Raw genomic sequence first — 26,951 nt, forward strand, 5'->3', positions numbered from 1 at the left:
CACGAAGCAAACAAAACGGAGGAACAGACTATGCATTCCCTTGGATGGAATGTTTCAGTGCAGAAAGGTGCCTTTTAAAGTGAGTGCAGCCCCCCACCCCTCATTTACATTTGACATGTGAGTCATTTAGCAGACGCTCTTACCCAGAGAGACTTAGTGCATTCATCTTAAGAATGCTAGGTGGGACAACCACACATTACAGTCATAATAAGTACACTTTTCCTCTATAAAGTAGCTATCAGCAGAGTCAGAACTAGTAACAGGGAAACGAGTGAGTGTTAGTTCACGAAAGGGGGGAAGGTAGGGAGGAACAGATCCTCTTGCTGCTCCGTAGGCAAGTACCATGGTCTTGTAGTGGATGTGAGAGGAGTGTGCGGAGGAGCGGGGTGACATGGGAGAATTTGGGAAGGTTGAACACTGGGCGGGCTGCAACGTTCTGGATAAGTTGCAGAGGTTTGATGGCACAAGAGGGGAGCAGAGCCAACAGCAAGTCGCAGTAGTCCAGACGGGAGATGACAAAGTACGACCCTACCTCACACAGGAAGTGACACAGATTAGGACCTGTGTCACTTCCTGTGTGAGGTAGGGTCGTACTTTACGGATGTTGTAGAGCATGAACCTGCAGGAGAATGACAGGGTGTTGTCCAGGGTCATGCCAAGGTTCTTTGCACTCTGGGAGGGCGACACTGTGGAGTTGTCAACTGTGATGGAGAGGTCTTGGAGCGGACAGGTCTTCCCCGGGAGGAAGATCAGCTCCGTCCTGTCGAGGTTGAGCTTGAGGTGCTGGGCCGACACCCAAGCTGAGATATCTGGCAGGCACGCAGAGATGCGTGTCGCCACCTGGGTGTCAGAAGGGGGGAAGGAGAAAAGTATAGCAATGATAGGAGAGACCATGTGAGGATATGACGGAGCCGAGTGACTTAGTGTAGAGAGAAGAGGAGAGGGCCTAGAACTGAGCCCTGGGGGACACCAGTAGTGAGATTATGTTGTGCAGACCGATCCTCTCCACGTCACCTGGTAGGAGCAGCCTGCCAGGTAGGATGCAATCCAAGAGTGTGCAGAGACACCCAGCCTTGAACGGGTGGAGAGGAGGATCTGATGGTTCACGGTGTCGAAGGCAGCGGATAGATCTAGGATGAGAACAGAGGACAGAGTCAGCTTTGGCAGTGCGAAAAGCCTCCGTGACACAGGGAAGAGTAGTCTCGGTTGAGTGACTCGTCTTGAAGCCTGACTGGGTAGGGGCTGAGTGGCTAGGGTTAGAGGAGAGGGAGAGGGAGACAGAAAAGGAAACAAAGTAATGATCAGAGACCTGGAGGGGGGTTGCTGGGAGATTAGTAGGTCAACAGTCTCTAGTAAAGACGAGGTCAAGTGTATTGCCTGCCTTGTGAGTGGGAGGGGACTGAGAAAGGGTGAAGTCGAAAGAGGCAAGGAGGAGAAAGAAAGAGTTGGAAAGAAATGAATCGAAGGCAGACGTTGGGAGATTGAAGTCGTACAGTCTGAAGGCCTGTGAACACTGACACATCCATAATTACAATATTTTAGTGTGTGTATGTGTGTGTGTATGTGTGATGTACAGACATGATCACAAGTTTAGCTGCTGCTGCGGTTCGGTATAGTGGCCTGGATTCTGCCGTCACAGCCAGCGTCGGGGGGGGGGGGGGCAACATTGCAGTGACGGTTGGATCTATCCAGGGTTCAAGATTACAGTGTTTTCCTGCAACATACAGTTTCCCAACATACCTCAACACCAAAGAGTGGAGTAGGAATTTAGAAGAAGCTTATGTAATCAATATGAAATCTTATTATGTGAGTTAGGACATTGTAATATGGTTATTGATGTGTAATGGGAGAGGAACTACATCATAATTACATCATAAGTGATTCATTAAGTGCCCAGTGTTTCCACATTTCTATTAAATATGACCTAGAATTAAATAGTTTTCCTTCCAAAATGTTTTAATTTAATATGTTAAAAAGTAGTTTTTTTGTGTTGTGTACCCCAACAACAGAATGGTAGAATGGTGTTGGTATATATCGGTCATTAAACATATTCATGTAAGTAGAACGCTGATTGGCCAACTCCCCCTCCTCTAGACCGCTGATTAGCCAGCTCTTCCTCAGGGAGATTACATCATGCTCTATGAGGAAATAGCAAGCGGTTTTTAAACGGTCTATTTGAGATACAAGTTTGAGGTGGGGTTTTTGAAGTGCTTTTTTCCCCCTCCAATTTATGCTTTGGCCACAAATACGAGTATACGAGGCAACAACATTATTTGGATATGAGTTAACAGAATATTAACTTTTAAAAGTGAAATTTTCTCCGGGAAGTTACTTTAAATGAAAATCTACGATTGCAATCAGCATTTGATTTGGTGTCCCATCATAACAAGACTGTTGATGTCAAGATGCAAGTAGAGAGGTCTAAAGGACAATTATTAAATGTGTTTTTATTATTAATAATAATAGTATCTCTTTAATTAACATTGCAGGTACATAATAAAAAACGAAATGAATCAGAAACAGGAGAGACAACAGAACCGTAATCTTGTCTCAAAATTGTGAAAGTGCCTGGAATAATTCTGTGCTATATATTATTAATTATGATCATCATTAATATCATTATTATGATTACCAGAAAGGTTCATAAAACAAGTTTACCACTCACTCTGAAAATGCAAACGTATTTTTTTATGAATGTGGCTAGATTGTCTTCATCTTATTATCATTTTTGATTTATATACACAATGTCAAGGAATACAAGAAATCCACACTTTAAAGGAGCTCTGTCTCGAATGTATCAAACGTTACTGTGTTTTCTGTTGGGTCAGGCAGGAATGACAGTTGGAAATTGACGTTGTTCTCAGTGATATACCAAGCAGCCAACTGAGTACAGTACATTGAAGAAAAAGACCAACACTTTGAAAAGTTAAACCAAAGGGAAATTGAAAAACCAATCATTTTTGCAGACCGAGGGGGACATAGACATCTCTTACAGAGTTTACTCATTGTGTATAGGTTAATACTTTGCATAATGTGTGGCACTACACAGGACTGAATACACTCCCTCACTGTTTCTGTTTAGAAGCTGCTAGCACTATGAAGTATCAATAAAACAATGTTACGATATCAGATATTACAGTATATCGAACATGCGTGTTGGATCCCGTAAATGATCACATCTTACTTCATAGGGCTAGCCTCACAAGAACTATGGATGAAATGATTGTGGATTGTATGAGAGCATAGTCTCCCACTTTCTTTCTTTCTGAGGTTCCCTTGGAGACTGTTTACATCAGTGTAACCATGGCAACATTATAGGGACATGCGTTGTGTCAGGACCGACCCAACACAGGCCTAATCTCCCCACTAAAGCGCCTCCCAAACAGGCTTTATCAAGTCCTGGTAAAAACAACGTTGGGGTCTTTGAGTAGCTCTTATTGTTGCTTAATTGGACTTCATGACATCATATTTTGGCCAATCTGAAAGTAACCAGAAAACTTGGTAAAGCCCTAAAACAAGCCCTAAAACAAGCCCTAGTGTGGATCATGTGGTGGGGATTTCAGATCTTTTTTCTTCACAAGCACAATTTTAGCTTTGGTCTCACTTGCTTGAAGAATAATGAGGATAATCTTGACTTTTCCCGTACCACTACGGACCATTGGATATTTGAAGGGGTTTTAAGTTGAATTTCAGAGGAATCAAAATGGATGTGCATTTATTTGTCACCATGTGTGGAGATACATTTCTCTTGGGTCGAACTCCATGATTTGCTCCTGTATTGTGTTCCGTTTGACAGACTGTCACATGGTATGCTAAACATTTCTTCTTCTAGGAACATATGACAACAACACTCTGAACATATCTTGGAAGTCAACTGTGTTCAGTGTGTCGTCTTCTCAAAATGGCTGCTGTCCTTCTCCATAGAAATCAGGGAGGCACTACATCGAGGTTATCTGGTATTCATGTGCGGTGGGGAAATGAAGATACTTTTCACAAATCTGCTTTGATGAACGTTTTCGAGTGTGAACAGTGTTTCTTCTGTTTAAATACATTGACATATATCATAGGTTGAATACATCTAGTTACTATGCACACTCCTCTGTTATGGAAAAGTCTTCGAAACACAAATATACATTGCCCCCCCCCACCCAACAATGATATTAGGACTTGATGAAAACATGTCAAATGATTTTATATTTTTTCATCTTTCCACTAAGATAAGACATTTAGTGAAGGACTCAAACATCCACTTTGTCTGCTATGCAAATAGGGAACTGCATAGCAAAATAATGTAGGAAACAGAATGCATGTTACTCTATTTCTGTCATTAGTGGGATGAAATGTGAATAAGTATGTACTTCCAAGCAAATATTTTTGTTACAAAAATATACTTTCTCATAAAATAATACACATAGTTGTTTTTAGGGTGATATATGTCTCTGTTAAGCTGAACAGAAAGGCTGTCTTTTGAAAAGAGCATGTCACTATGTTTGCGAGAGCTGCAACACTTGCACACCAAGTCTAGCACCAGTCTCTATAGTGTCCTGATGGGTCGGTTCATCTATTCATATCTTGCATACTCCCAGGCCTCTTCATCTGTTGCATAATCTAGTTTTGTTTAATAAGAGTCCCAAATAAAAGAAGATTCCATCTATGTAACCAGGACAACAAAAAAATGACATTTTCTTTCGAATGAAACATCAAAACTTTCCCGCTACAATGCCATAACTGTTAAAAAACAAAGAGCGTTCAAACTACAACAGTTCCACTACAAGTCAAGATCAAAATTACAACAGTTCAGCCAATAGACCTCACAGACCATCGTTTCACTTTCATACCCAAATACAAAAAAATTCAAACCATAAATCAAAACAGACGTAGAAATTTGATGATAAAAACTGGTGAATGAAAGGTCAAAGAAAAACAACAGAAAAATACTGACGCTATAAAGAAATATAAAATATATGTACAAGACCCTGTATTCCTTGAGTTTCTGGGTAAATGAACATCGGCGTTGGTGTCTGTGTGTACAGGCATTTCAAACCAAACGGGTTCTCCTTTTCACGCCAAATCCTCCTTAGTCCTTGTCAAACAAATGTCGTCTTAGTCTGACGGAATGACTTGTCCTGTGTTGGTGATTTCCCCCTGTGAATCCTGGTGCAAATTCCACAGCAGCAGTCTCTAGTCCACTAACGGTCTCCGTAGCAACACCCCCTCCACCGCCACCACCACCACACACTCTGCCAGCTAGTTCTCCCTCTACATACAATATATCCCATCTGTCCCTATGCCAGCCTGGTGCTGTCACCAGATGACACTGGATATACTGGTCTCGCGTGGCAGCAGCGGTAGCATGGCGTTATTGGCGTGTGCCTCCTCGATGCTCTGTTCTCTGGGTGTCCTGGCCTGGCCGTGGGGCCTCTGTCCGTTGATCAGAGTCATAGGGATGTTGCAGTAGGTGTGCTGGTTACCCAGGGTGGAGAGGGGAGGCAGGCTGCCGCCGGGAGCCATGTCGTACTCGTAGCTGCGGTAGTAATGTTTCTGCTGCCTCATCTGGGTGTGGTAGTTGACAGTGGAGTTGTGGAAGGTGCTCCGCAAGTCCGGGTGCGCCGTGGCCATGGCGGTGGAGGTGGCGGCTGCCATGGAGATGGCGGAGACGGTCTGGAGCTCGCCGAAAGGGCCCTGCTCGCTGACGTCCAGCACCTGCTCATTGCTGATGATGGGCTCCATGTGCTTGAAGGGCATCTCGTACTGCAAGTGTTTCCAGAAGTTGGAGCTGAGCTTGTTGCTCTTGGGGCCACGCCACTTGATGACGGTCAGCATCTTGATGGTGTGTTTGAGCGCTTCCACTTCCTGGTAGTTCATGATGCCATGCAGCTCGGCACACTCAATCAGAATCACCTTGATCTCCCCGGTGACCAGCATGTTCCGGAGGCGGGTCTCCAGCTCGAAGATGCTCCAACCCCGCCGCACCACGTAATTGGGTGTCATGACGATGATGAGGCGCTTGGATTGGTCCACACAGCGCGCGACGTCCTCGATATAGGCTGGAGAGAGGGAAGGAGAGGCATACAGAGAGACAGGGGAGGGAAGGAGAGGGATAAAGAGAGAGAGGGGTGGGAAGGAAAGGGATACAGAGAGAGGGGAGGGAAGGAGAGGGATACAGAGAGAAGGGAGGGAGGGAGAGGGATACAGAGAGAGAGGGGAGAGTGAGAGAGAAAGAAAGAGAGGCAAGAAAGATATGAAGGAAGTTACAATATGAAATAATAAGAGAGCTAAATATATAGTATATAATATAAATATATCATATATATATATATTCTAGTCTGTATGTATAGTATGTAAAACATGGTCTATCATCCACTGGTTGATGCTGCCTGCTATTGTCTTTTATTGAGTTTGACTAGCTAAATAGGATATTTAAATGGAAGTGTATAAATCTAATGCATCATAACAGGATATAGAGCATGCATTTTACATTTTAAAAAGAATTCAATATTGAGGAAAAACAGAGAGAATGAGAAATAAGTCAACAAACACAAAACACACTAACATCAGACAACACGTTGACCTATCAGACCCCATAGCCTTGTTAAACACACTGACATCAGACAATACGTTGACCTATCAGACCCCATAGCCTTGTTAAACACACTGACATCAGACCCCATAGCCTTGTTAAACACACTGACATCAGACAATACGTTGACCTATCAGACCCCATAGCCTTGTTAAACACACTGACATCAGACAACACGTTGACCTATCAGACCCCATAGCCTTGTTAAACACACTGACATCAGACAACACGTTGACCTATCAGACCCCATAGCCTTGTTAAACACACTGACATCAGACAACACGTTGACCTATCAGACCCCATAGCCTTGTTAAACACACTGACATCAGACAATACGTTGACCTATCAGACCCCATAGCCTTGTTAAACACACTGACATCAGACAATACGTTGACCTATCAGACCCCATAGCCTTGTTAAACACACTGACATCAGACAACACGTTGACCTATCAGACCCCATAGCCTTGTTAAACACACTGACATCAGACAATACGTTGACCTATCAGACCCCATAGCCTTGTTAAACACACTGACATCAGACAACACGTTGACCTATCAGACCCCATAGCCTTGTTAAACACACTAACATCAGACAATACGTTGACCTATCAGACCCCATAGCCTTGTTAAACACACTGACATCAGACAACATGTTGACCTATCAGACCCCATAGCCTTGTTAAACACACTGACATCAGACAATACGTTGACCTATCAGACCCCATAGCCTTGTTAAACACACTGACATCAGACAATACGTTGACCTATCAGACTCCATAGCCTTGTTAAACACAATGACATCAGACAATACGTTGACCTATCAGACCCCATAGCCTTGTTAAACACACTGACATCAGACAATAAATTGACCTATCAGACCCCATAGCCTTGTTAAACACAATGACATCAGACAATACGTTGACCTATCAGACCCCATAGCCTTGTTAAACACACTGACATCAGACAACACGTTGACCTATCAGACCCCATAGCCTTGTTAAACACACTGACATCAGACAATACGTTGACCTATCAGACCCCATAGCCTTGTTAAACACACTGACATCAGACAATACGTTGACCTATCAGATCCCATAGCCTTGTTAAACACACTGACATCAGACAACACGTTGACCTATCAGACCCCATAGCCTTGTTAAACACACTGACATCAGACAATACGTTGACCTATCAGACCCCATAGCCTTGTTAAACACACTGACATCAGACAACACGTTGACCTATCAGACCCCATAGCCTTGTTAAACACACTGACATCAGACAATACGTTGACCTATCAGACCCCATAGCCTTGTTAAACACACTGACATCAGACAACACGTTGACCTATCAGACCCCATAGCGTTGTTAAACACACTGACATCAGACAATACGTTGACCTATCAGACCCCATAGCGTTGTTAAACACACTGACATCAGACAATACGTTGACCTATCAGACCCCATAGCCTTGTTAAACACACTGACATCAGACAACACGTTGACCTATCAGACCCCATAGCCTTGTTAAGCACAGACAACACGTACCTATCAGACCCATAGCCTTGTTAAACACACTGACATCAGACAACATGTTGACCTATCAGACCCCATAGCCTTGTTAAAAACACTGACATCAGACAATACGTTGACCTATCAGACCCCATAGCCTTGTTAAACACACTGACATCAGACAACATGTTGACCTATCAGACCCCATAGCCTTGTTAAACACACTGACATCAGACAACACGTTGACCTATCAGACCCCATAGCCTTGTTAAACACACTGACATCAGACAATACATTGACCTATCAGACCCCATAGCCTTGTTAAACACACTGACATCAGACAATACGTTGACCTATCAGACCCCATAGCCTTGTTAAACACACTGACATCAGACAATACGTTGACCTATCAGACCCCATAGCCTTGTTAAACACACTGACATCAGACAATACATTGACCTATCAGACCCCATAGCCTTGTTAAACACACTGACATCAGACAATACGTTGACCTATCAGACCCCATAGCCTTGTTAAACACACTGACATCAGACAATACGTTGACCTATCAGACCCCATAGCCTTGTTAAACACACTGACATCAGACAACATGTTGACCTATCAGACCCCATAGCCTTGTTAAAAACACTGACATCAGACAATACGTTGACCTATCAGACCCCATAGCCTTGTTAAAAACACTGACATCAGACAATACGTTGACCTATCAGACCCCATAGCCTTGTTAAACACATTGACATCAGACAATACGTTGACCTATCAGAACCCATAGCCTTGTTAAACACACTGACATCAGACAATACGTTGACCTATCAGACCCCATAGCCTTGTTAAACACACTGACATCAGACAACATGTTGACCTATCAGACCCCATAGCCTTGTTAAACACACTGACATCAGACAACACGTTGACCTATCAGACCCCATAGCCTTGTTAAACACACTGACATCAGACAATACATTGACCTATCAGACCCCATAGCCTTGTTAAACACACTGACATCAGACAATACGTTGACCTATCAGACCCCATAGCCTTGTTAAACACACTGACATCAGACAATACGTTGACCTATCAGACCCCATAGCCTTGTTAAACACACTGACATCAGACAATACGTTGACCTATCAGACCCCATAGCCTTGTTAAACACACTGACATCAGACAATACGTTGACCTATCAGACCCCATAGCCTTGTTAAACACACTAACATCAGACAATACGTTGACCTATCAGACCCCATAGCCTTGTTAAACACACTGACATCAGACAACATGTTGACCTATCAGACCCCATAGCCTTGTTAAACACACTGACATCAGACAATACGTTGACCTATCAGACCCCATAGCCTTGTTAAACACACTGACATCAGACAACACGTTGACCTATCAGACCCCATAGCCTTGTTAAACTGTATGTTCTAAACTGCTGATCTAATGGCTATTAGAGACCTACTGAGTCACAATAACTCAATAGTGATAACAATATGAGAGAAATTGATCTGTGGGTAGGTGTGTGTGTGTGTGTGTGTGTGTGTGTGTGTGAGAGAGAGAGAGAGAGAGACAGACAGTGTCTTGTGTGTGTGTGTGTGTGTGTGTGTGTGTGTGTGTGTGTGTGTGTGTGTGTGTGTGTGTGTGTGTGTCTACTATGTGTTCGTGTGTGTGTAGGGAGACACACTTTACAAGCTGCCCTTTCTAAACAGTGTTCCTCATTTGTAGCAGTATAAATCATCGAGCCAAATGTAGCCATTGTGCGTGTCCCCTACATGCCAGAAGAGCAGAGGCTGCTAAAGCCTGCTGTTAGTGAGGCTGCTGGGGTCCTGTCAGAAACAAAGACTTTTCCACTACAGGTTGACAGGATTAACTAAGCTTCCCTTTCTAATCAAAGAGCCCCTACTGTGAGAGGTGCTGCTCTCTGAGCTAACAGGGCTAGCCATCTCTCTCTCTCTCTCTCTCTCTCTCTCTCTCTCTCTCTCTCTCTCTCTCTCTCTCTCTCTCTCTCTCTCTCTCTCTCTCTTGCTCTCTCTCTCTCTCCCTCTTTCTATCTCTCCCTCTCCATCTCCCTTTCTCCCTCACTCACTCCAACTCCTTGTGCACCCCTCTACATCTCCCTCGCCCTCCGTCTCTCTCCTTCTTGTCTCCCTCCAACCCTTGGGGAGGTTAAAACTCAAAAGGGCTTTTCTCTTTTATGCCTTATGCTCAGCTGAGCCCTTGGGGATAGAGGAGAGCAAGAGAGCAGGCTGATTAGCAGAAGCATGGAGAACAAAGCCCTCTCATCACCTCACTATGATAAGTCAGTCTGGATGTTCTCTGTAATTGGAATTTAACGCTGGCAAACACAAGACCCCTTTCCACCCTCTAATATCTCTCTCTGCTTCTCTGTCTCTCTCTCTGCTTCTCTGTCTCTCTCTCTGCTTCTCTGTCTCTATCTGCTTCTCTGCTTCTCTGCCTCTCTCTGCTTCTCTGTCTCTATCTGCTTCTCTGCTTCTCTGCCTCTCTCTGCTTCTCTGTCTCTCTCTCTGCTTCTCTGTCTCTATCTGCTTCTCTGCCTCTCTCTCTCTCTGCTTCTCTCTATCTCTCTGCTTCTCTGCCTCTCTCTCTCTCTCTGCTTCTATGTCTCTCTCTCTCTCTGCTTCTCTGTCTCTCTCTCTGCTTCTCTGTCTCTATCTGCTTCTCTGCTTCTCTCTCTGCTTCTCTCTATCTCTCTGCTTCTCTGCCTCTCTCTCTCTGCTTCTATGTCTCTCTCTCTCTCTGCTTCTATGTCTCTGTGTCTCTCTGCTTCTCTGTCTCTCTGCTTCTCTGTCTCAATCTATCTCTGCTTCTCTGCTTCTCTCTCTCTCTATGCTTCTCTGTCTCTCTCTCTCTCTCTGCTCCTCTGCTTCTCTCTGTCTTTGCTTCTCTGTCTCTGCTTCTATGTCTCTCTGCTTCTCTGTCTCTCTCTGTCTCTCTCTGTCTGTCTCTGCTTCTCTGTCTCTGCCTCTCTCTGTCTCTGTCTCTCTCTGTCTCTGTCTCTCTTTGTCTCTCTCCGTCTCTCTCTGTCTCTGTTTGTCTCTGTCTCTCTCTAAGCCTCTTTCCTCTCTGATGGTCTTTCTAGAGTAGCACGGTTGGCGCGGCTGGTTGTGGCTGGGTGTGGCTGGTTGTGGCTGGTTGTGGTTAGTTGTGGCTGGTTGTGGCTGGTTGTGGTTAGTTGTGGCTGCTTGTGGCAGGTTGTGGTTGGTTGTGGTTAGTTGTGGCTGGGAGTGGCTGGTTGTGGTTAGTTGTGGCTGGGAGTGGCTGGTTGTGGTTAGTTGTGGCTGGTTGTGGTTAGTTGTGGCTGGTTGTGTCAGGTTGTGGCTGGTTGTGGTTAGTTGTGGCTGGTTGTGGTTAGTTGTGGCTGGGAGTGGTTAGTTGTGGCTGGTTGTGGTTAGTTGTGGCTGGGAGTGGTTAGTTGTGGCTGGGAGTGGTTAGTTGTGGCTGGTTGTGGTTAGTTGTGGCTGGTTGTGGTTAGTTGTGGCTGGTTGTGGTTAGTTGTGGCTGGTTGTGTCAGCTTGTGGTTAGTTGTGGCTGGTTGTGGCTGGGAGTGGTTAGTTGTGGCTGGTTGTGGTTAGTTGTGGCTGGTTGTGGTTAGTTGTGGCTGGTTGTGGTTAGTTGTGGCTGGGAGTGGCTGGTTGTGGTTAGTTGTGGCTGGTTGTGTCAGGTTGTGGTTAGTTGTGGCTGGTTGTGTCAGGTTGTGATTAGTTGTGGCTGGTTGTGGCTGGTTGTGGTTAGTTGTGGCTGGTTGTGTCAGGTTGTGGCTGGTTGTGGTTAGTTGTGGCTGGTTGTGGTTAGTTGTGGCTGGGAGTGGTTAGTTGTGGCTGGTTGTGTCAGGTTGTGGCTGGTTGTGGTTAGTTGTGGCTGGTTGTGTCAGGTTGTGATTAGTTGTGGCTGGTTGTGGTTAGTTGTGGCTGGTTGTGTCTGGTTGTGGTTAGTTGTGGCTGGGAGTGGCTGGTTGTGGTTAGTTGTGGCTGGTTGTGTCAGGTTGTGGTTAGTTGTGGCTGGTTGTGTCAGGTTGTGATTAGTTGTGGCTGGTTGTGGCTGGTTGTGGTTAGTTGTGGCTGGTTGTGTCAGGTTGTGGCTGGTTGTGGTTAGTTGTGGCTGGTTGTGGTTAGTTGTGGCTGGGAGTGGTTAGTTGTGGCTGGTTGTGTCAGGTTGTGGTTAGTTGTTGCTGGTTGTGTCAGGTTGTGGCTGGTTGTGGTTAGTTGTGGCTGGTTGTGGTTAGTTGTGGCTGGGAGTGGCTGGTTGTGGTTAGTTGTGGCTGGGAGTGGCTGGTTGTGTCATGTTGTGGCTGGTTGTGGTTAGTTGTGGCTGGTTGTGGTTAGTTGTGGCTGGTTGTGGTTAGTTGTGGCTGGGAGTGGCTGGTTGTGGTTAGTTGTGGCTGGTTGTGTCAGGTTGTGGTTAGTTGTGGCTGGTTGTGTCAGGTTGTGATTAGTTGTGGCTGGTTGTGGCTGGTTGTGGTTAGTTGTGGCTGGTTGTGTCAGGTTGTGGCTGGTTGTGGTTAGTTGTGGCTGGTTGTGTCAGGTTGTGATTAGTTGTGGCTGGTTGTGGCTGGTTGTGGTTAGTTGTGGCTGGTTGTGTCAGGTTGTGGCTGGTTGTGGTTAGTTGTGGCTGGTTGTGTCAGGTTGGGTTGTGGCTGGTTGTGGTTAGTTGTGACTGGTTGTGTCAGGTTGTGGCTGGTTGTGGTTAGTTGTGGCTGGTTGTATGAGGTTGTGGTTGGTTGTGGTTAGTTGTGGCTGGTTGTGTCAGGTTGTGGCTGGTTGTGTCAGGTTGTGGCTGGTTGTGGTTAGTTGTGGCTGGTTGTGTCAGGTTGTGGCTGGTTGTGGTTAGTTGTGGCTGGTTGTGTCAGGTTGTGATTAGTTGTGGCTGGTTGTGGCTGGTTGTGGTTAGTTGTGGCTGGTTGTGGTTAGTTGTGGCTGGTTGTGTCAGGTTGTGGCTGGTTGTGGTTAGTTGTGGCTGGTTGTGTCAGGTTGTGGCTGGTTGTGGTTAGTTGCTGACACAAGTAGTGGTAAGTGTCTGGGGAAATGAGAGTACCTCTAAGGAGTCTTGAATCGTCCTGGAAATGATCATTGGTGAAACCTAAACATAAATAGTTCAACATTCAAAAGGTTGATCAGGAGACTTGCAGAAAGGCATCAGAGGAAGTTAGAGTCAGGGAACTTAAATAAGTTACTTAGATAAACTGTGCCTAGTTTCTGTCAACTCACCAAAACACGTTTATCCCAGTTTAATATGGGAGTTGTGGCATCAGAACCAAAGGAGCCTGTCAGTTTACATACTATGTATTACATTGTAATAGATGCGTTTTAAACAATTAATTGGCTATGAAGACTACTTTATACTCAAACTTTCAACATAGCATATATTTTCAATGAAATAAATAGCTTTATTTGCATCAGAAAAAGATGTGTTTAATTTGCCTGGAGACAAATCCATTGACTTATGAGGTCTTAGAGGAGAACAAATGTCCTTAGAAGGTCTGTATTTTAGCCCTGGGTTTGTGCCACGTATCCCCTATTAACACAGTCCCCCTGACAACACAAACATTTAAGTCAAACGGACTCAAATCGTAACATCGACACAAACTGAACAATGTGACAGACACGAATGTGACACAAATGAGCAACAACAAAAGAAAAGGATTCTAACTGAGAGTACTGGAATAGTATCAGTGAAGCATTATCATCCAATATCATGACCCTGTCACAGGTGCCAAGTGTGAATCTGAATTACAAGCACTGCAGTCAACATGCAGAAATCCCTTTTGATTGGTTGTGAGACAGCGATCATAAAGATATGATTAAGACTGGATCAATGCAATATAATCACAAAGTTGATTATTACCCAGTAATTACACATTTTCAGCTATACCACAGACGACTCCAAATCAGCGGCTGAACACTACATGCTGTTACGTTGTGATTAACAGGTTAAAGTGACAGTTCAATGCAAAATCAACGTTTGTCAGATGTTTACAGTGCAAAGTAAGATGGTAGAATGTGTCACGTGATATGTACACAACACAATGACAACATTAGAAACAGAATTAAACAGGAAATAAACCAAAAAGGTACAAAACTTACTTCCGGTTGGGATCAAGTCCCTGTCTGGAATGAACAGTTTATACCCATAATGCCTCTCCAGGACGTCGGGTAGGATCTCCAGGGCGAAGCGTTCCTCCTCACGCGTCTCCTGACTCCACTGGTCCGGGTCCACTTTGGTGTATGACAGATAGGCATCATAGTCCTTATTATCTACAGGAGTAACACACAGACCAGTCTATTACTACACTATAGAGGATATTAGTAACATACAGACCAGTCTATTACTACACTATAGAGGATATTAGTAACATACAGACCAGTCTATTACTACACTATAGAGGATATTAGTAACACACAGACCAGTCTATTACTACACTATAGAGGATATTAGTAACATACAGACCAGTCTATTACTACACTATAGAGGATATTAGTAACACACAGACCAGTCTATTACTACACTATAGAGGATATTAGTAACATACAGACCAGTCTATTACTACACTATAGAGGATATTAGTAACACACAGACCAGTCTATTACTACACTATAGAGGATATTAGTAACACACAGACCAGTCTATTACTACACTATAGAGGATATTAGTAACACACAGACCAGTCTATTACTACACTATAGATGATATTAGTAACATACAGACCAGTCTATTACTACACTATAGAGGATATTAGTAACATACAGACCAGTCTATTACTACACTATAGAGGATATTAGTAACATACAGACCAGTCTATTACTACACTATAGAGGATATTAGTAACACACAGACCAGTCTATTACTACACTATAGAGGATATTAGTAACATACAGACCAGTCTATTACTACACTATAGAGGATATTAGTAACACACAGACCAGTCTTTTACTACACTATAGAGGATATTAGTAACACACAGACCAGTCCATTACTACACTATAGAGGATATTAGTAACATACAGACCAGTCTATTACTACACTATAGAGAATATTAGTAACATACAGACCAGTCTATTACTACACTATAGAGGATATTAGTAACACACAGACCAGTCTATTACTACACTATAGAGGATATTAGTAACACACAGACCAGTCTATTACTACACTATAGAGGATATTAGTAACATACAGACCAGTCTATTACTACACTATAGATGATATTAGTAACATACAGACCAGTCTATTACTACACTATAGAGGATATTAGTAACATACAGACCAGTCTATTACTACACTATAGAGGATATTAGTAACATACAGACCAGTCTATTACTACACTATAGAGGATATTAGTGGCACACAGACCAGTCTATTACTACACTATAGAGGATATTAGTAACATACAGACCAGTCTATTACTACACTATAGAGGATATTAGTAACACACAGACCAGTCTATTACTACACTATAGAGGATATTAGTAACATACAGACCAGTCTATTACTACACTATAGAGGATATTAGTAACATACAGACCAGTCTATTACTACACTATAGAGGATATTAGTAACACACAGACCAGTCTATTACTACACTATAGAGGATATTAGTAACACACAGACCAGTCTATTACTACACTATAGAGGATATTAGTAACATACAGACCAGTCTATTACTACACTATAGAGGATATTAGTAACACACAGACCAGTCTATTACTACACTATAGAGGATATTAGTAACATACAGACCAGTCTATTACTACACTATAGAGGATATTAGTAACACACAGACCAGTCTTTTACTACACTATAGAGGATATTAGTAACACACAGACCAGTCCATTACTACACTATAGAGGATATTAGTAACATACAGACCAGTCTATTACTACACTATAGAGGATATTAGTAACATACAGACCAGTCTATTACTACACTATAGAGGATATTAGTAACACACAGACCAGTCTATTACTACACTATAGAGGATATTAGTAACACACAGACCAGTCTATTACTACACTATAGAGGATATTAGTAACATACAGACCAGTCTATTACTACACTATAGATGATATTAGTAACATACAGACCAGTCTATTACTACACTATAGAGGATATTAGTAACATACAGACCAGTCTATTACTACACTATAGAGGATATTAGTAACATACAGACCAGTCTATTACTACACTATAGAGGATATTAGTGGCACACAGACCAGTCTATTACTACACTATAGAGGATATTAGTAACATACAGACCAGTCTATTACTACACTATAGAGGATATTAGTAACACACAGACCAGTCTATTACTACACTATAGAGGATATTAGTAACATACAGACCAGTCTATTACTACACTATAGAGGATATTAGTAACATACAGACCAGTCTATTACTACACTATAGAGGATATTAGTAACATACAGACCAGTCTATTACTACACTATAGAGGATATTAGTAACACACAGACCAGTCTTTTACTACACTATAGAGGATATTAGTAACATACAGACCAGTCTATTACTACACTATAGAGGATATTAGTAACACACAGACCAGTCTATTACTACACTATAGAGGATATTAGTAACATACAGACCAGTCTATTACTACACTATAGAGGATATTAGTAACATACAGACCAGTCTATTACTACACTATAGAGGATATTAGTGGCACACAGACCAGTCTATTACTACACTATAGAGGATATTAGTAGCACACAGACCAGTCTATTACTACACTATAGAGGATATTAGTAACACACAGACCAGTCTATTACTACACTATAGAGGATATTAGTAACATACAGACCAGTCTATTACTACACTATAGAGGATATTAGTAACATACATACCAGTCTATTACTACACTATAGAGGATATTAGTAACACACAGACCAGTCTATTACTACACTATAGAGGATATTAGTAACATACAGACCAGTCTATTACTACACTATAGAGGATATTAGTAACATACAGACCAGTCTATTACTACACTATAGAGGATATTAGAAACATACAGACCAGTCTATTACTACACTATAGATGATATTAGTAACACACAGACCAGTCTATTACTACACTATAGAGGATATTAGTAACATACAAACCAGTCTAGTACTACACTATAGAGGATATTAGTAACATACAGACCAGTCTATTACTACACTATAGAGGATATTAGTAACACACAGACCAGTCTTTTACTACACTATAGAGGATATTAGTAACACACAGACCAGTCTATTACTACACTATAGAGGATATTAGTAACATACAGACCAGTCTATTACTACACTATAGAGGATATTAGTAACACACAGACCAGTCTATTACTACACTATAGAGGATATTAGTAACATACAGACCAGTCTATTACTACACTATAGAGGATATTAGTAGCACACAGACCAGTCTATTACTACACTATAGAGGATATTAGTAACACACAGACCAGTCTATTACTACACTATAGAGGATATTAGTAACATACAGACCAGTCTATTACTACACTATAGAGGATATTAGTAGCACACAGATCAGTCTATTACTACACTATAGAGGATATTAGTAACACACAGACCAGTCTATTACTACACTATAGAGGATATTAGTAACATACAGACCAGTCTATTACTACACTATAGAGGATATTAGTAACACACAGACCAGTCCATTACTACACTATAGAGGATATTAGTAACACACAGACCAGTCTATTACTACACTATAGAGGATATTAGTAACACACAGACCAGTCTATTACTACACTATAGAGGATATTAGTAACACACAGACCAGTCTATTACTACACTATAGAGGATATTAGTAACATACAGACCAGTCTATTACTACACTATAGAGGATATTAGTAACATACAGACCAGTCTATTACTACACTATAGAGGATATTAGTAACACACAGACCAGTCTATTACTACACTATAGAGGATATTAGTAACATACAGACCAGTCTATTACTACACTATAGAGGATATTAGTAACACACAGACCAGTCTATTACTACACTATAGAGGATATTAGTAACACACAAACCAGTCTATTACTACACTATAGAGGATATTAGTAACACACAAACCAGTCTATTACTACACTATAGAGGATATTAGTAACATACAGACCAGTCTATTACTACACTATAGAGGATATTAGTAACATACAGACCAGTCTATTACTACACTATAGAGGATATTAGTAACATACAGACCAGTCTATTACTACACTATAGAGGATATTGGGTTTGACCTTATGTTATGTGTTGAATTTGTCAGCCACCGCAGACTCAATAGGGTTTCAGACTCAATAGGACTTCAGACTCAATAGTGCTTCAGACTCTATTGGGTTTCAGACTCAATAGGGCTTCAGACTCAATAGGGTTTCAGACTCAATAGGACTTCAGACTCAATAGTGCTTCAGACTCTATTGGGTTTCAGACTCAATAGGGCTTCAGACTCAATAGGGCTTCAGACTCAATAGGACTTCAGACTCAATAGTGCTTCAGACTCTATTGGGTTTCAGACTCAATAGGACTTCAGACTCAATAGGGCGTCAGACTCTATTGGGCTTCAGACTCAATAGGGCTTCAGACTCTATTGGGTTTCAGACTCAATAGGGCTTCTGACCCAATAGGGCTTCTGGACTTCTCATGTCTGCATTGGTTATTTTTCATTTTCACATGACACACATCACACATCACACACCACAAGCAAACCCATGTCATCATAAGTAGGGCAACTTTTCATTGGTCTGTTTCTCCTGGTCAGGTCACATGGTCAGGGATCGATAACCATGACAGCTTTGCAGACTATCAACGTGGTGAAGAGGTCCAGTATTTTAGCTCTCTCTGCATAGCAGAACAGCAGGAAGAAACATGACACCTGCGTCACTCTGACAGACATTACTGCCAGCTCCCACTCCTCTGGGTACATTTTATTACAATCCAGACTCTTTTGCCAAACAATGTCACTGTGTTCACTGTGACTGGGCTGAGGTAGGAAACTGAATGCTTCCCTAGGCACAAAATGGCTCCGACCCATCCTTTATCCGCACGGCAGCCAGGTGTAACAGTATAACTTTAAACCGTCCCCTCGCCCCGACACGGGCGCGAACCAGGGACCCTCTGCACACATCAACAACAGTCGCCCACGAAGCGTCGTTATCCATCGCTCCACAAAAGCCGCGGCCCTTGCAGAGCAAGGGGCAACCCTACTTAAGTCTCAAAGCAAGTGACGTAACTGATTGAAATGCTAGTAGCGCGTACCCGCTAACTAGCTAGCCATTTCACATCCGTTACACTCACCCCCCTTTCAACCTCCTCCTTTTCCGCAGCAACCAGTGATCCGGGTCAACAGCATCAATGTAACAGTATAACTTTAAACTTTTGAACTTTTGAAATGCTAGTAGCGCGTACCCGCTAACTAGCTAGCCATTTCACATCCGTTACACAGGCACATGAAGAATATGATTCATGCTGGATTTGAAAGGATTAAATGGCGAGGAGAAAAGCCCAACATGGGAGGTGATAGCGGTAATGTTTTCCCCGTGCAGGAGAGAGAGGAGAGGAGCGGCTCCGGCCTCGGTGCACTTCAACGAGACACAAAGCAGGAAATCTGCTGCGGCAACGAGCCATAGGAAGTGGAATAAAGGGAGAGACACGAGAAGAGAGGGATTCCCCAGGGACTGGAGACAACACAGCTCTCTCTCTCTCTCTCTCTCTCTCTCTCTCTCTCTCTCTCTCTCTCTCTCTCTCTGTCTCTCTGTCTCTCTGTCTCTCTGTCTCTCTCTCTCTCTCTCTCTCTGGTAAACTCATTAGAGAGGGGTTTAAACCTCTCTTATTACCACAGGTAAAGGGATAATCCACAGACTGCCATCCTTCAGATCATTGTACCTGCTGAAGGGGAGCTGTTAGACCAGGATGGGCTTCCGACAACACAGAGAGGAGAGGAGGAGCGATGAGGAAGAGAGGTGGGGAAAGGAGAGGAGGAGATATGAGGAGGAGAGGAGGGGAGGAGGGGAGAGAAGAGGAGAAGAGAAGTGAGGAGAGGAGGGGAGTGGAGTGGACAGGAAGAGAGGAAGAGAGGAGGAGAGGAGAGATTAAGCGAGGAAGAGAGGAGTGGAGAAGAGAAGAGAGGAGGAGAGGAGAGGGGAGGGGAGGGAGGGAACAAGAGAAGAGAGGAGAGGAGAGAAATGGGAGATAAGAGGAGAGAACAGGAGGAATCTGAACCTATATAAAAATCTCTTTCTATACAGTAAAGTGCAACGGCCCCTTTAAGAGAGAAACGCATGTAGGTAGATCAGAATCTATTTCAGTAGAACTGAATCACTCATATCTGAGTGGTTACTGTGTGAGGGAGTGAGAGAGAGAGAGAGAGAGAGATAGAGAGAGAGATAGAGATAAAGAGCAGGTATGGGTGAGATTCGGAGGTAGAATAACCAGTGACTCCTTCCTCTCCCTCCTCTCCTTCCTCTCTGAGGTCCAATGAGGCGAACTTAAGAGGGCTGAGAAGGGGAACTGTTTCCGTCCCGCGTGTTCCCTCAACATCCATCCCTCCCACTCTCTGACTCTGAAGTAAAAGGCCATGACTGATGCACACATAGCTTACATCCATCCATAGCTGTGGCTGCATATGTATACTGGCAGGCCCACAGAGAGTGAGAGAACTTTTGAACTCGCTATTAAAAAAAGTGTTCAGGGACTTTGAGCAGGAACCTCTGGGCTCCTTCCACATTGTTCTGAATAGAACACAACCTACATCGTTAGCCGTGAAAGCTAAAACACTGCAGGGGGAGTTGGGCTCATTAGCATTCCTACATAAGTTACGTTTATAATAAGACATAAGGTATTTGTTATCTTTATGTTAAGTCATTGCTCATCCCTAAGTGATGATCAAGTTCAACCTACTGCATGATTTAAATGAAGTCAACGTTAAATCATATACAGTATTATATGCTAATGAGGGTTACGTTCATGTCACAACTCGGCAAGCTCATGCATCTGTAAAGCGTGTGTGGTCGTTACGCAAGACAACCCCGGCAGACACCCATACGAACGGAGACTTAAAAACGCTTTTAACCGAACCTGATCATTCTGGTGCTGTCAGTCAGACACAGAGAAGAGAGAAAAAAGGATTTTCCTGAATGGCTTGTGATGGTGATGAAGTAGAAGTCCTTGTGGCCAATGAAAGAAGAGCTTGAGGGGTGAGGGGGGAATACAATCCAGGGAAGGAGTAATCACCCAGTCCTGAGCGTTAAAGAGAAAGTATGTGTCTCTCCATGGTCTCTCCTGGGAGCCACGGCCATGGGCAACACTATGTGGCTTATTGAAACTGAGCCCTTTAAACAGAGAGCAAATTGAAAATCTCTTTCCCTCTCCTCTCTGCTCACTCGGGTGGCACAATTAAAGGAGACAATTGCTGTTTAGCATTAGGTTTAAGGCTCTGGCTCTCTTTTCTCTCCTCTGTGGCGCCTTGAAACCATCTATTACTTCAAAGCCCCCCACTTCTGTCCCAAAGCCCAACACAGTACAGGCCTGGTAATGACTTTCATAGACATGTCTGATGCCTCAACCATCCAGGCAATGTGATTGGTGGAAAACGGAGGGCTGGGGGAGGAAAAGAGCAAAGCGGAGGCAACCTTTCTCGGCTAATGACACTCTCCTTCAGACACCCCAACAGTATCATTAATGTCACTCTCCAGTCTCCACACAGCGTCCTTCAGACACCCCAACAGTATCATTAATGTCACTCTCCAGTCTCCACACAGCGTCCTTCAGACACCCCAACAGTATCATTAATGTCACTCTCCAGTCTCCACACAGCGTCCTTCAGACACCCCAACAGTATCATTAATGACACTCTCCAGTCTCCACACAGCGTCCTTCAGACACCCCAACAGTATCATTAATGTCACTCTCCAGTCTCCACACAGCGTCCTTCAGACACCCCAACAGTATCATTAATGACACTCTCCAGTCTCCACACAGCGTCCTTCAGACACCCCAACAGTATCATTAATGACACTCTCCAGTCTCCACACAGCGTCCTTCAGACACCCCAACAGTATCATTAATGTCACTCTCCAGTCTCCACACAGCGTCCTTCAGACACCCCAACAGTATCATTAATGACACACTCCAGTCTCCACACAGCGTCCTTCAGACACCCCAACAGTATCATTATTGACACTCTCCAGTCTCCACACAGCGTCCTTCAGACACCCCAACAGTATCATTAATGACACTCTCCAGTCTCCACACAGCGTCCTTCAGACACCCCAACAGTATCATTAATGTCACTCTCCAGTCTCCACACAGCGTCCTTCAGACATCCCAACAGTATCATTAATGTCACTCTCCAGTCTCCACACAGCGTCCTTCAGACACCCCAACAGTATCATTAATGTCACTCTCCAGTCTCCACACAGCGTCCTTCAGACACCCCAACAGTATCATTAATGTCACTCTCCAGTCTCCACACAGCGTCCTTCAGACACCCCAACAGTATCATTAATGACACTCTCCAGTCTCCACACAGCGTCCTTCAGACACCCCAACAGTATCATTAATGACACTCTCCAGTCTCCACACGGCGTCCTTCAGACACCCCAACAGTATCATTAATGACACTCTCCAGTCTCCACACGGCGTCCTTCAGACACCCCAACAGTATCATTAATGACACTCTCCAGTCTCCACACGGCGTCCTTCAGACACCCCAACAGTATCATTAATGACACTCTCCAGTCTCCACACGGCGTCCTTCAGACACCCCAACAGTATCATTAATGACACTCTCCAGTCTCCACACGGCGTCCTTCAGACACCCCAACAGTATCATTAATGACACTCTCCAGTCTCCACACGGCGTTCTTCAGACACCCCAACAGTATCATTAATGACACTCTCCAGTCTCCACACAGCGTCCTTCAGACACCCCAACAGTATCATTAATGTCACTCTCCAGTCTCCACACAGTGTCCTTCAGACACCCCAACAGTATCATTAATGACACTCTCCAGTCTCCACACAGCGTCCTTCAGACACCCCAACAGTATCATTAATGACACTCTCCAGTCTCCACACAGCGTCCTTCAGACACCCCAACAGTATCATTAATGTCACTCTCCAGTCTCCACACAGCGTCCTTCAGACACCCCAACAGTATCATTAATGTCACTCTCCAGTCTCCACACAGCGTCCTTCAGACACCCCAACAGTATCATTAATGTCACTCTCCAGTCTCCACACAGCGTCCTTCAGACACCCCAAAAGTAATCTTGTTCACTGAATTCATTGAAGCCCTAGCCCTCCACTTGAAAGACTCATTAAGGGAAATCAAATGAAACCGGCAGACCAGATTAATGAATACTCCTCCTTAACTCATTCACTATTCAGCCACACAATTAGAATTTATTGCGGTTCAATTTAGAACCCTTAAGTTATTATTTCTATCTCAAGATAGGATTTGTAGAAAAACACATTTTCCTACTTTTATAATGAAATGAAATCCTCTTTCGAGCAATGTCCCGAACAAAATATTATGTGAAGCCACATGAAGCAAGACAGATAGAAGGCCTAAATGTCCTGAGTATTACCCTAGTCCCTTTTGGTGACATCGAAACAAGTTGTTTGTCATCTAGACCTACGCTCGTAGAAAAAAAGGTGCTACATAGATCCTAAAAGGGTTCTACCTGGAATCAAAAAGGGTTCTACATGGAACCAAAAAGGGTTTTCCTATGGGGACAGCTGAAGAACCCTTTAAGAACCCTTTTTTCTAAGAGTGCACTGTAGACTTCATTCAGGGTTTATAATGGGTGTTGTTTGGTCCTAGTGTGAGTTGAGAGTATCTCACCTCCATCGATGTCCTCGCTGCCAAAATGGTTCCTGTAGAAGAGCATGAGCTCCATCTTGTAGCACTTGTAGAGGGTCACGAGGCAGATCAACAACAACAAGATGGCCCCCAAGCCTCCCGCCAGCTCCACTGTGTACATAAGCTCTGCTGTGAGAGAAGGGAGGGGGGAGAGAGAGAGAGGGGGAGGGAGGGAGGAAGAAAAAGAGGAAGAAAAAGAGATAGAGAAGACGATAACTTCGCTAATCTTTCTTTAATAAATCCAAAAACCAAGCACACTCCCCAAATACATCCTCAAACACAGCATGGTGTCACTGCTTATTGTCTCTGGATACTTCATTAGCACAGAAGCTACAAAACGTGATTTAGAACATGAGGGAGATCAAGCCAGACTCCAGCTAGCTGCTAGCATGTTAACAGGGTTCCTAGCTACCACTCCCATTGATTTACCTTCAACTATGCTTATGCTAAGCTAAGCTAACCAACCCAAATCTTGGGTCACTGAGTCCTAGTTCATCAACTATTCCTTAGGTAGCCCCCCCCCCAAATTCTACTTTGCGTGAACTACTTCTCCTAAGACGGCCTCTATTTGGTGTTTAGACCAGCCCAGGTCAGCATAGCCTGAAGGCCCAAGCTATAGCACACGACTGGCCAGGAACTGATGGTGACCTCCCGTTGACAAGGGAAGCTCCATTAAAGGTGTGAGTGTAACGCTTTAAGGGCACCAAACCAAGCAAGCCAAGTCATTAGAGCAGTAATATAATATAGACTGGCACAAGGCTGTGTCCCACATGGCACCCTATTCCCTATATAGTGCACTACCTTTGACCAGGGCCTATAGGGCTCTGGTCAAAAGTCATGACCTATGTGAGGAAGAGGGTGCCATTTGAGACGCAGCCTCGGAGAGAGGTGGAGCGAACTCTTTTACCCCCTCAGCCATCCATCATCCTCCCAGAGCTGACAAGATCTCCCAGGACCATCAACAGTAAACTCCACGAAACACTGATCTCAGTAAATCCACCCCACCACAACTCTGTGCGTCTGAAAGCCTGAGTGTCGAGGTAACTCAGGTACAATGCTATCCTTCCCGGGTTCCATTTAGAATCCTATAGTACTGTACATTGAGGCTGCGGCAGTGTATGGTAGTGGAGTGGCTTCATACTGTAGGTTTAGTGGAGGGGTGTGCACTGCAAGGCTCTGGTTCTGCTGATTTCCGTCCTTATCTTTTAACTAGGGACTGAGTTCTACTGCCAGTTGTGTGGACTGCTAACATGAAAGCTGTCTACTAAATTTATACATTTTCAAATCAATGTGTAGTGTTTTCCTAAGTTCTGGGGGATCAAACCCTTTTGGTTTCAATAAGAAAGCAAAGAGCCATGGTCGGCAAATCATCACTGCCAGCAGCATACCACCCTGCATACCACTGCTGGCTTGCTTCTGAAGCTAAGCAGGGTTGGTCCTGGTCAGTCCCTGGATGGGAGACCAGGTGCTGCTGGAAGTGGTGTTGGAGGGCCAGTAGGAGGCACTCTTTCCTCTGGTCTAAACAAAGATCCCAATGCCCCAGGGCAGTGATTGGGGACACTGCTCTGTGTAGGGTGCCGTCTTTCGGATGGGACGTTAAACGGGTGTCCTGACTCTCTGAGGTCATTAAAGATCCCATGGCACTTATCGTAAGAGTAGGGGTGTTAACCCCGGTGTCCTGGCTAAATTCCCAATCTGGCCCTCAACCATCACGGTCACCTAATAATCCCCAGTTTACAATTGGCTCATTCATCCCCCTCCTCTCCCCTGTAACTATTCCCCAGGTCGTTGCTGCAAATGAGAACGTGTTCTCAGTCAACTTACCTGGTAAAATAACGGTGAAATAAATAAATAAATAAAAAATCACTCTTCAATGCTTTTTAGGCCATAAGATCTACATTTTCATAACAAGGACAACGATGTTTTCATCTCAGTCTATAACCACAAGGACCTGAAGAGACCTTCGCTAGGCAAACAGTACACCACAACAACACACAGCGATACAGTTATTATTCTGGTCCCTAGAAGCAGTTGAGATTCTTTTCATCTTGTTGTCTCAAATCCCCCTTCTTAAAAAGACTCCTTCTGAGAATATCTATAGCAATGGCCTTTCATTTCAAAGATACATTTTAGCTTTAAAAACATTCACTGGACTGAGACAGCCATCTCTGTAAACCACCCAGGGTTGTGAACATGAGACCCATACAGATCTTTTATAATAAGAATAAGAGATAACGAATAGACCCAGGTCGCAAGCTGATCCATTTCCATCATTTGACCGCTGCAGAAGTGTTGTTTTGGTGTGAGACAGCCATAGGGCTGTGGCGGTCATGACATTTTGTCAGCTGGTGATTGTCAAGCAAATAACTGCCGGTCTCACGGTAATTGACCCTTAATTAAAATAAACACATTTTGCATCTCCTGGCTTCCACACACAGCCTACAAGCTACTGATGCAGACCTTTGGAACATCTACATTTTAAAAAAGTCTAATAAATCCATGTAACATAGCCGACACCTTCAGAATAAATCCATTATTTATTTTAGACAGGTCTAAAGAAGCATGATATGAATAAAATGTAGTCTATTTCAGAGGAACAGAATAGCATACTCTGGGTTGTCCTTATGTTAGATCCTGATCTGGCTATGCCAAATGGCTGTGGGCTACCCTAGTTAAGAATTAGAATTCCGTGGCATTATTTTATAGTATGAAGAATACAATTGAACATAGCTGAATAAAATAGAAAATATATTTTCTCCAAACGATTTGAGGGAGTGCGCACATGCAGCTATTCTGTGTTGAGCGGTTAACATAGAAACAGGTGCTTCTACAGTACATGCTTAATTTACAGTTATTAATGTAACCTGTTGTTCTACAAATGTTGGGCGATATATTTTGATTTGTAATACATTGTAAGGCTGCATGATG

The 26,951-nt window shown here is 43.6% G+C and overlaps 1 protein-coding gene across 5 annotated transcripts in view; it reads right to left on the minus strand.

The window, feature by feature from the left end:
* Positions 1-2,427: 2,427 nt before the first annotated feature.
* Positions 2,428-26,951, minus strand: part of LOC139532520 (interleukin-1 receptor accessory protein-like 1) — a 377,293-nt gene continuing 352,769 nt past the window's right edge. For 2 of the 5 annotated variants that reach the window (XM_071330263.1, XM_071330262.1), the window contains exons 9-12: positions 24,006-24,152; positions 14,217-14,387; positions 13,168-13,212; positions 2,428-6,047 (exon numbers count right to left, since the gene is read on the minus strand). In XM_071330263.1, the coding sequence (XP_071186364.1) occupies positions 5,305-6,047; positions 13,168-13,212; positions 14,217-14,387; positions 24,006-24,152 (1,106 nt within the window). In that variant the 3' untranslated portion in view covers positions 2,428-5,304. The remainder of the gene's footprint in view (positions 6,048-13,167; positions 13,213-14,216; positions 14,388-24,005; positions 24,153-26,951) is intronic. The other 3 variants (XM_071330264.1, XM_071330267.1, XM_071330266.1) reach the window with 3 other exon arrangements.

The sequence above is a fragment of the Salvelinus alpinus genome, chromosome 10, assembly GCF_045679555.1.
Source record: "Salvelinus alpinus chromosome 10, SLU_Salpinus.1, whole genome shotgun sequence".
Taxonomy (NCBI): Eukaryota; Metazoa; Chordata; class Actinopteri; order Salmoniformes; family Salmonidae; genus Salvelinus; species Salvelinus alpinus.